This window comes from Camellia sinensis, chromosome 4, assembly GCF_055761805.1.
Source record: "Camellia sinensis isolate YWXY chromosome 4, ASM5576180v1, whole genome shotgun sequence".
Lineage (NCBI taxonomy): Eukaryota > Viridiplantae > Streptophyta > Magnoliopsida > Ericales > Theaceae > Camellia > Camellia sinensis.
Genome location: NC_138964.1, coordinates 157604847 through 157615651, shown reverse-complemented (window position 1 = coordinate 157615651; position 10805 = coordinate 157604847). Strand labels below are relative to the sequence as shown.

At 34.9% G+C, this 10805-nt stretch overlaps 1 protein-coding gene across 16 annotated transcripts; it reads left to right on the top strand.

The window, feature by feature from the left end:
* Positions 1-803: 803 nt before the first annotated feature.
* On the top strand, positions 804-9807 carry LOC114262914 (uncharacterized). Of its 16 annotated transcripts, none has more exons than XM_082866664.1 (10): positions 1035-1423; positions 2474-2553; positions 3030-3736; positions 5986-6880; positions 7050-7746; positions 7834-7915; positions 8098-8164; positions 8285-8470; positions 8611-8671; positions 9196-9807. In XM_082866664.1, exons 4-10 carry the CDS (start codon positions 6842-6844, stop codon positions 9471-9473), a joined length of 1410 nt encoding a protein of 469 aa, XP_082722790.1. In that variant the 5' UTR covers positions 1035-1423; positions 2474-2553; positions 3030-3736; positions 5986-6841; the 3' UTR covers positions 9474-9807. The 16 variants fall into 16 exon arrangements, with proteins under 16 accessions (XP_028059162.2, XP_082722789.1, XP_028059159.2 ...); XM_082866660.1 differs by having other exon boundaries at positions 5847-6880; XM_082866665.1 differs by lacking the exon at positions 2474-2553.
* Positions 9808-10805: the final 998 nt, after the last annotated feature.

Here is a 10805-nt window from a genome sequence, read left to right as displayed (position 1 = left end):
TATATATATTGTTTTTGTTGCAGAGCACCAGAATGTTTACTAGTTTCCATGCTCGCGTGATAAATAGAAAGTGGCCTTTTTTGTGAGTAAATAGTTTTAGGAAAATCTTTGCAGTCTTAAGATTTGTGGAAACTATTTTGATGGAATTTCATACCGAAACTTATAATGAAGCTCCCAATGCGGAGATATGACACATCTACATTCATTTATTTCAAATAAAAAAACTCATCAAAAGAGTTTATTATTCCAAAAATGGTACAGTTACATCATTTTGGTTAAATTTTCACAAATTCTTTTTCAAATTGTTAACTTGCTTTTAAAACCTGTCTCCCACACCACATGTGCTTGGAAATTGGAATTTTGAATTGATTACAAACATTTCTTTTTGATTAATTAGAATTTTAAAAATAATCTATCATATAATATAAGTATAATATGCGTCATGCTAATGACAATTCAAGTTCGATTATCATATATAATATGCATCATGTTAAATGTTAATGGCAACTCAAGCTCGACTATCATTAATGACAATTCAAGCTCGATTATCATATATAATATGAGTCATGCTAATGATAAACTCAAGTTCGATTATCATTAATGCTAAATGCTAATGAGAACTCAAGCTCGACTATCATTAATGGCAATATACGGTTAAAAATTTTATTTCATAAATTATAAAATATTTTTACACGTTTTTATACCATTTTTTTTATACATTTTAATTTTAATATTTGTTTTTACATATTTTTAAATATTATTTTAGCATCCATATTTTTATGATTGCATTCATATCCCCTTTCCTTTATGCGAAGATTGTAAATGAGAGGTGCACAAATTTGAACCTTTTTTTCAATAATAATGCTATAAATCCAGATATAAAATTTAGAAATTATTTAGAATTTCACATAAATGATTTAGATTTATTTCATATATAAACTTTACACTTCATCAATTTAATTTTTACCATTCAAATCCAATTTTGGATACATTTGTAGTCTCAAATTCTAAGTCCTTAGTTTTTTTGTTTTTCCAAATGAAATCCATTTTTGTTTTGTTTTGAACAAACACTCCATTTTCTTTGGACCCTCGTTTGGGAAGAAGGTAGATAATGAAAACCATAGTTAGAAGCTGACTAAACCCAAATCTCATGTTTTGGGAGGTGTTTGTTTGGATACAACTTGAACCCTCTAATCATTATTACCATTCACGAGCTCTGTTTCCCAAACCAGTTTTTGACTTCTCTCTCTCTCTCTCTCTCTCTATCTAATCAGTCTCTGATCTGTCAAAACTCCCAAATCGAGTCCTGTTTGTCTCTCTCTGATCTCCCTCGCTGAGATCGCGTTGTAATTTCCAATACGCAGAAAGTGGTCTATCTCTCTCTCTCTCTCTCTCTCTCTCTCTCTCTAGATTCAATTCACCGGTACATATCTCTCTCTTTGTCTCTCTTTCTAATTTGAATTGTGTTTGTTCCGGATGTTTAAGTTTCTCTGTCTCTCTGTCAAATTGAATTGTTGTGTTATGGAATGGAACTGGATTGTTCTCTGTTTCCTTTGATTTGTGGTGGTGGTAGTGGTGGTGGGTTAACCTCTTTGTTGGGTTTTCTGGGTATGTTTTGGATTATGCTAGTGTTAATCTATTAGGTTGATTTTAATTTTTTCTTTTATTTTTATTTATATTTCATCCATAAATTATCAATTTCATCTATTTGAGTTCCCAAAAATTATCTGATTTTAGAGACCATTATACAAATCAGTAACTGTTGAAGTCTAAATTTGATAGAAAAAGAAAAAAGAAAAGAAAAGATTATTTCAGAATTTGAATAACTTAAGCCATACAACAAAGCACTCATTTTTCTTTCAATTTTGAGCAAACATCCCCACAACCAATTTAATGGGGGTGCTTTGGTTGTAGGATTTTAGTTGTCCAAATTATGAACTTACATTTTTGCCTATCAAATTAGGTTACAATTGTCTTTAATTGGGCTATATGAACAAAAGTTTGAAACTTTAGGGATTGAATAGATTAAATTCATAGTTTAGGGGTGGAATAGAAAAAAAATGGTGATAGTCAAATGTGTTTGTCCCACATCGGTCTGAGACTCATCCACAACCCACTTAATAAGTTGACTAACAATTCCTGACTAACTCTTCCTAATTAGCTTGAGGCCTTTTTTAAAGAAGAATAAAACCGTTAGGCTTCAGTCAAAGCAGACAATATTGTGCTAGTGGGGTTGGGTTGGCAGCTTCATTATTGTCCGCTTTGGCCGAAGCCTCACGGTTTTGTTCTTTTTAAGAAAATGCCTCATTCTAGTTCGGAGGAGTTAGTCAACTTATTAAGTGGTTTGTGGGTGCTTCTCAGACCGATGTGGGACAAACCCATTTCGGGTTCCCACAAGGAGTTAAAAGTGAAATTAACCCATGTTTATTTTGGTGAATGAAGTAATTTTGCTGAAATAATATTTGTTGTGTAGTGATAGGATAGGACTGTGACTAGAAAGAGCAGCAGACATGATTCATGTGCAACAATATGATGTCTAATAAATGACAAAAGGTGACTTTTGTGGTTTTGGTTATGATCAATTCAAGTGTTGGTTATGACTCGGTTATAACTTATTGTGGTGTTAGATTATTTTGCTTATAGTGTTTGGTTAGATACCTTATATGGTGTTTAGTTATGACTATATATATATATTTTTAATTATGACTATATATTTTTTTTTAGTTATGACTAAAAAGGATCTAGTTATGACATTTGTGGTAATCAACACCACAATTGTCATAACTTGGACATGGTATAGCATGACCCCTTTTATATATCCAATCAACCAATTTGTCCTAAAATTTTAAATTTTTCAACAACTCTAAATTCATTTAAAAGTCAAGTTATAAATTTATAAACAAATTCACATCTAAATCTAAAATCTTTACTAAATGCACACCTTTTAAAATTTCCAATTATTGAAATTTGATCTCAAATATCTGTAATGCTATGTTTACTCTTCTTATTTTTTCTTATTTTTTTTAAAGATTCAGTGGAGAAAAAGAGAGACAAAGAAAAGAGTTGGATTACAAAACATGAGGACTAGGTGCTATCATAGTGAAACCCAATAATCTGCGATTAACAGACTTCTGATGGAGTCTGGAGAGTCATCTCCAATTCCAACTCCTTGCTTGGATATGGCATCTACTTGTTGCTTTCCCTAAAGATGTGGGAAATTGAACATTTGCTTCTCTGGAGTAGGAACCTAGCATATTTGATCAGTGCGGAGAGTTCAGATCCATCCCTGATGAGATTCACTGCCATCTCCTATTCTGCTTCAATCTCCACCTCACTGAAACCCTTTTGATGATGATGGTTAGTCCTCTGTAAAACAGCCCAGATCTCAGCTTCCAGGCTAGTGCAATTTTTCCAACTAACCATTATAGCCAAAGATCCAGCTTTCACTCTCATCCCTGAATATGCAACCATAGCGTGCTTGATTTGCATCACCCCTAGAGCTTGCATCCATGTTGAGTTTGAGTTTGAGTTTACCTGCACATGGGAAACACTATTTAATGAAGTGGGTGCCTTTATAGTGAGGTGGAAGAGGGGAGTGGAAAGCCTCCAGGATATCATTGTCAAAGATGATGATCAAACCAACACTTTTACAAGTGGGTTGGGATTGACTATCAAAAACCTTTTTGTTTGTCTTTCCAGATTTGCCAAATAGTAACAATGAAAATTATTGTCCAAGGTATGTTAGCATTACATTTCTCTTTCCTTTTCATATTAGTATTAACCCACTCATTGAGAAGCTTATCAATCCCATCTCTCTACCATTGATTGCCTCTAACAACCCAAGTATCTTGAGCTTTAAAACAGCCCCTGATGAGATGATCCACATCTTCCACATGGCTATTACATCTGGGGCACATGCCAGAATTAGCAATGTTTCTAACAATAACGAGTCTCATGTGATTGGTAGGAAGCCTCCCTTTTAACACAAGCCAAAGGAATCCCTTTAGCTTTTGGGGGACTTTAACTTTCCAAACCCAGGACCAATCAGGCTCATTGGTCTCCTGGTCAGCAACAAGATTATAAGCAGATGCAGTAGAATAGTTACAATTAGGAGCCTTTCCATAGAGGGGTATCCAGTAATGATGTATGTACATGTGTTGCATTTTATACTCCTGAATTTGACTCATACTCAGACTATAAAAGCACATTTATTTTCACTAATGATTGCTATTTAATGGAAACTTGGGTTTTATGTATATGAGTTACTTAAAAGCAATGTGATAAGCATACTTGTGGAAAACTATCAATTTAGGAAGCATGACACGGACATGTGACACGACATGGACACGCCGACACGTTAATTTTCAAAAAATGCAAGACACGACACGTGAGGGACACGCATGAAATATATAGTTTTATATATTTATTATATGTTATGTATATAAATATATCATTCCTATATTTATGTATCATTTATCAAAAAAAAAATACATATATAAATATATCATTCAAAGATAATAAAAAATGCAATATGACACTAATTCTTATAAATTTATATGGGTTTTGTTTTATTATTGTATCTTAAGTTGTTTTGTTCAAACTTATAATTAGTTTCACATGTGTCTAACCGATAAACACGTATCTTTAAGCGATTGACACGTGTGTCCTCTAAGTATCCAAAGAGCACGAGTAGAGATAAAGAGGGTCTAGGGGGTCATGTGGCCCCCCCCCCCCCCGGCGGGGTTTTGGATTTTTTTTAATTTTATTTTTTATATAAATAAAATATTTTAAATAAAAAAATTTATAAAAATATTATTTAGAGTGAAATGTCAATGACATTTTTAAAATTATGAGAAGAAAATGGTTGTTTTGATTGAAAATAAAGAGATTAGTTATGAAAATTTCAATATAATAGTGATGTCTATTTTTATTGACCTGCAAACATAATTAATCTCAATAAAGATATGAAATTTATTAGATTGTTAATTACATTTGACATGTGGGGTTCATTCTCCATGTGTTTCTTTACTATTGGTTGGTGATATCACATGTCAATGATGACGTGGTATTACTATTATATTGAATTTTTACTCAGATTTTGTATAAAAAAATTACTTTATCATTATATAATTTATTTTAAAATTTATATCCATGACTTTTTTATGTTGTCCATAATACACTAGTTACAAATAATATTATTATTATAATTATTATTTTTTTATCTTTCTTGAAATCAATCGGAAAAATTTATGTGAAGTATTTTTGTAAACATTTTCAATATTGTAATGAATAAGTGCCCTCGCTGATTTAATTTCTTGGCTCCGCCACTGCCAAAGAGTGTCTGGGTCTTTAAAAAAATTTAAAATGTAGGACATGTTTTGAAGAGTGTCGGACGCACATGTCCTAAGAGTGTCCAAAGAGTGTCGGTGTCTGACACGGACACGACACGGATACGTCACCTTTTTAGAAGTGTCCGTGCTTTTTAGCTTTCAATCATGAGATTGCAAGATCTTTGAACATCATATGGGAACTTTTCAGTCATTATATGTTTGTTTATTGTGTAAATTCCTTTCAATTGTAACGTGTAACAATGCTATGTTCTAGATTTATGTGGAATGGAGATATCCACCTAGATCTCTTGCGATTTTTTTTGGTTATGGATGAGAGCTTCACTTGGTTACACTCTTCCATCTATTTTGTCTCAGATGCTTCTTTTGCCATATCAAAATTGTAGTTTAAACTTCTGAGGAAAGTATAAAATGTTTTCATAACATTGGTTTTGTTGTTAAATATGTTGACAATGGCATATCGTTTATCATTTACTTATTTTATTTATTTTTCTTTAGTTCTTGTCATGCGAGGAAAGGTGGCTCCAGGGAGATCAATAATTCTATGACTCTTTTTTGGTTATTTGCATTGTTATACGTTGAAGATGTGATTTTAAACCACTCTTGTATTATATTTTCTCCAACTGGCTTTGAGAAGGGCTGCAAAGCAGGTATCAAAACATGTTGATACCAAGTAAGAATTGAAGGACACGGGAGCAATTGCTGGGAATTCAAGCAAATCTAAAACTACTCCAGGAAAGGAAACTCCCTTTGATAGAGGTTCATGCTTACAATATTACTCAGGCCTATGTTCGTGGCATAAAAGAGAAAGAGAAAGAAGCAGAAGAGGAGGCACAATGTCCTACAAAACTTTGTTGTAGATTTTGATCTTCCAAGTAAGAAGTAAAGGACATGGGAGCAGTTGATGGGAATGCAGGCAATCTAGAAAGGAAACTCCCTTAGATAGACGTTCGTACTTATACTATTATTCAGACCTATGTTCGTGGCAGAAAAAAGAGAAAGAGAAAGAAGAAGAAGAGGAGGCACAATGTCCTACAAAACTTTGTTATAGATCTTCATCTTCCAAAGTTTACTTAAATGGAGAACACACATGCAGAAAAAGATTCTGATGTATGGCCTAAAATAGATGTTAGCTTAAAGATGGGTTTGGAAATGGCCCAATGTAATGCGGGTTGGAACTCATGGCCGGAAAAGAAAAAGACAAAACATGTTCATCTTCCAGAGGTTATTTCAATGGAGAACACGCAGGCAGAAAAAGATTCTAATATATGGCCTAAAGAAGATGTTAGCTTAAAGAGTGGTTTGGAAATGACCCAATGTAATGCGGACTGGAGTTCATGGCCTGAGAAGAGAAGGACAAAAAATCTTCTTCTTCCGGAGGTTACTTCAATGGAGAACACACATGCAGAAAAAGATTCTAATAGATGGCATAAAGTTGATGCTAGCGTAAAGATGGAATTGGAAATGACCCAATGTAATGCGGGCTGGAGTTCATGGCCGGAAAAGAAAAAGACAAAAGATCAGAAGATAAGGTATAATTCCCTTGAAACAAATGATATAGATGACAATCGTCCCGAGGGTACTTTTTCAATTCATATTACTCCTGCACAAGTAGATTCTTTTCTGCATTCTCCAATCAATACATGCTTAAGTACAGATCTGGAAATGACACAACATGATGCAGAAGTGATTTTATCTCAGGATATGGAGAAAGGGATGGAGCAAAATAAGAGGCGTAATGCGTCGAAAAGTAATGAAATTAATCAAGACCACAAGGAGGGTGGTAATCAGCCTAGTCACTCTCTAACCAATACGGAGTTTGTTGAAAGAGGGGACGACAACTATGTTTCTGGAAATGCAGATCAACTCGATAGTTTTCCAAAGTGTGTGGATGATAGTTCAATAAAGAAACATGATGACCATGCTCGCATTCATGTTGTTCCTCTTGATGTGAACAGTATTCAAACTTATCAGATACAGAAACAAAATATCCGTAGGAGGAAAAGGAGAAAGTTCTCTGATACCATGGAAGGCAGTTTAGGATTTATCGAGGACAGTGATGACTCCTCTGTACTGCTTGTACAGGACAGTTCAGTGAGAGATACTTCTTTGAGCCCATCTGATGAAGCTCCTGCATCTGGCTATCCAGAGAAAATGTTGGGAGATGTAAAAGATGCAATATCTTCACCGTCTCAGTTGGGTGAATTCACCGATGAAGTTAGCCTAACTGTTATCAGCAAGGATGGGCCTCAACAGATGTTGCGGTCTTCACTAGGAAATGCCACTGGCAATTTCAGAAAAAAGCTTCTTGTCCTTGATGTGAATGGACTACTTGCTGATATTGTTTCGTATGTGCCTTTTGGATATAAACCAGATGCATTTATTTCCAAGAAAGCAGGTACTCTTAAGACAAGTAATTTTGTTAAAAGTTTGTTAGCGGTTCTCTAACAGCTTGGATCTGACTAGATTGTCACTTCTGTACCAGTTTTTAAGAGGCCATTTTGTGACGACTTTCTGCAGTTTTGCTTTGAGAGATTCAATGTGGGTGTCTGGTCATCTAGAACTAAGTACTCTTCTACCTTTGGCTGATGAAATTTACTATTTCCTTGTTTTCTTATTTCAAATTGCTATCTACAATCTGTTATTATTATTTTTTTTGGGCATTTTCTGGTGACTGACTTGTTCATTTGTTATTTATTTTAATTTAATTGGTATATGCTTTAACAATGTAGTTATTAATTTTTTGCAGGAGAAATGTGGAATCTGTTCTTGATTTTCTTATGGGAAAATCCAAATGCAATTTGCTTTTTTGTTGGGTAAACCATGCAAATCTCTGCTACAAATACAATTACTGCTTTCAACTTCTATTGGATTTTTAGTTACTTTAACTGTGCACAACAGTTTGTTTAATAGCGCAAACATTGGCTTGTGTGCAGGATCAGTTCCACTGTACAGATACGGGTTACAATACGGTTGAGAACAGAGAGAAGCCCATGCTTCTAAAGGAACTTAAAAAATTATGGGAAAAGGATGAACCAGATCTTCCATGGGATAGGGGAGTGTATAACGAATCAAACACACTGTTGTTGGATGATTCTCCATACAAGGCCTTGCGCAATCCTGTGAGTTCATCATTTTTCCTTCCGCTTTATTTTCTTTCCGTATTGGGCTTTCTTGTTTGACATCATGTGTTGACATTTTCAACATTTCCCTTATTCTCACAGTATGTATTCTCTCCATCTTTTCTTTTTCCAATATTTAGATGCACACTGCAATCTTCCCCCATCCATATCGGTACAAGGATGTCAGAGATAATTCTCTTGGTAAGTTGCACACAATTAAATCGCTAGTACAAACTATCTTCTTGAAGAGGTGTGGGGTTTGTGTAGGTATAAATTCAATTTTGTGGATGTTTCTAGCTTGCATTGTGTCCATAAATATGATATATATTTAGCAGAAAGGTTTTACTCTATTTGGCCATGTATCCTGGTTCTTCAAAATTTCAAATCTCACAGATTTTATCAAAGCATGATAGTTGCAAAAATTTGGAATGAGTCTCAACCCTTTTTATTTGGCCTTCTCTCTCTCTCTCTCTCTCTCTATATATATATATATATATTTTGTATACATTATTGAAAATTTTTGGATTATTTATTGCATTACCCTGAATACTGAGTTTTTTATTTCATCCCTGCATGTGAAAACTTGGGGTTGACAATTCCTCGTTCAATTTCCATCTTATTAGCTTCTATAATTTGTGGCCTTTATAGATTGATGTTTGAGTTAAATTTGCACCATCTTTATTGCATGATGGCCAAAGAATTTTCTCGTTCTTTAATTGACACAGGGCGTAGCGGTGACCTTCGGGGTTATCTAGAAGGATTAGCGTCTGCTAACAATGTTCAAAAATATGTACAACAAAACCCATTTGGTCAACGGCCTATAACGGAAAAAAACTTATCTTGGGCTTTCTATCTTAAGGTTATCGGCTCCACTTCCACCTCCACCTCAACCTCAACCTCAACCCGACAGGAAGAAGATGCTAATAATTCTTCGGCTCGTCAACAAAGATTTGAGCGGAACGACAACAGAAATAACTTTCAGACCTATTTTTGCAGAAACTGATATTGCCTTGGCAAATTTGAAGTTGATGATGGTGGATCAATGTGGTGAGGGTGCTGGAGGGTAACCTTGGAATTCAACTGCAGCTGCTACTCTATTTATCTGATGTTGTCGTGGGTCTGCAACCTCTGGTGGTGTATAATGCTTTTACCCTGAGACAAATCGGTCCTATATATGTACCAATCTTGATAAATTTAAAATGATAACTGAATAGTTGAGGATGGTTCATTTTTGTTAGTATCTAGGGTTAGTATTCTTTTTGTATTGTTCCCTGTATGTACTTTGATCTTTTTGGGACAATATTTTCACAGATAAATGCAGGCCCTTTTTTTATTTATTTTTTATTTCTTCATTTTAATGCAAGCAAAAACTCGACTCTGCAGTGAGATTGCCTTCTTGAATGAACCAGCTGTCACTTACAACAAGGTTTGGAAAAGTATAGGTAGGTACTAGGTAGCTTTTGTTTTGTTTCCAAAGAGGGAAAATTATTGCCTGCTTCTTGGACAAGTTGATGTAGTGTTCTAACTTGGTTGTTATTAATTGAATTAGTGTGACCTACCACCTTTTAGTCTCCTTTTAGGGGACAATGTTCCAAAACTAACTGATAATTTCTCTCCTAAGAGTGCCTATAATATTTGTTATCGCTCAAATTTATGACAGGGTTCGTGAAACGACATTTATCATCACTTAAAGTCACAACAATATGTGCCGCTTTGGAAACGATGGTAAAAAACAGCGTTTTGAGCCTAGGGAAAAAACGCACAAGTTTGAAAAAATACAAATAACACTATTTGGGAAGATCTAAAAACGCAACTCGTTAATTTACCAAACTACCCCCGACTTATGTAATTGGGGCCTAGGGCAAAACGAGTTCAGATTTGCCTCCTCCCCCCTTTGATAGCGATTTCGTCCTCCTCCTTGAAGTTGCACTTCCAACTCCCTCGAACAACCCACGACCTTGCCGTCCCCCGCCAAAGCTGCCGTTGAAATTGTTGTCCACGTCCTTGCCGTTGCCAGATCTGCACCATCAGGTAAGTCGAAAACCGCCTTCCATTGTTGTTTTCTCGCAAGTAGTGACAGACCCAAAACCATGACAGCAGTTGTTCACGATTGATGAACCAACTGTTGTATGATATATAACATTGAAACCTTACTCCATATTCATTTTCACTTGTGATTTCGAGGTCTGTGATGTTTGTATTTCCAATCTTCGGGGTCAATGTTCTGTGTACTCATCCCTTTCCATCTACTGGCCTTCTTTCAAAAATTTTAGTCTAACAATTTGTGATACCAAGTTGCTATGTGCGTGCATCGTTTGAAGTTTTTGTTTTGTGT

What these genes read in the sequence shown, in the direction of transcription:
- LOC114262914 (XM_028203361.2), top strand. Translation starts at nt 6,426, where the DNA reads ATGGAGAACACACATGCAGAAAAAGATTCTGATGTATGGCCTAAAATA. An exon ending in GTCTGGTCATCTAGAACTAA is followed by an intron (nt 7,916 to 8,097) that starts GTACTCTTCTAC and finishes AATTTTTTGCAG; the next exon opens with GAGAAATGTGGAATCTGTTC. An exon ending in TGTCAGAGATAATTCTCTTG is followed by an intron (nt 8,672 to 9,195) that starts GTAAGTTGCACA and finishes TAATTGACACAG; the next exon opens with GGCGTAGCGGTGACCTTCGG.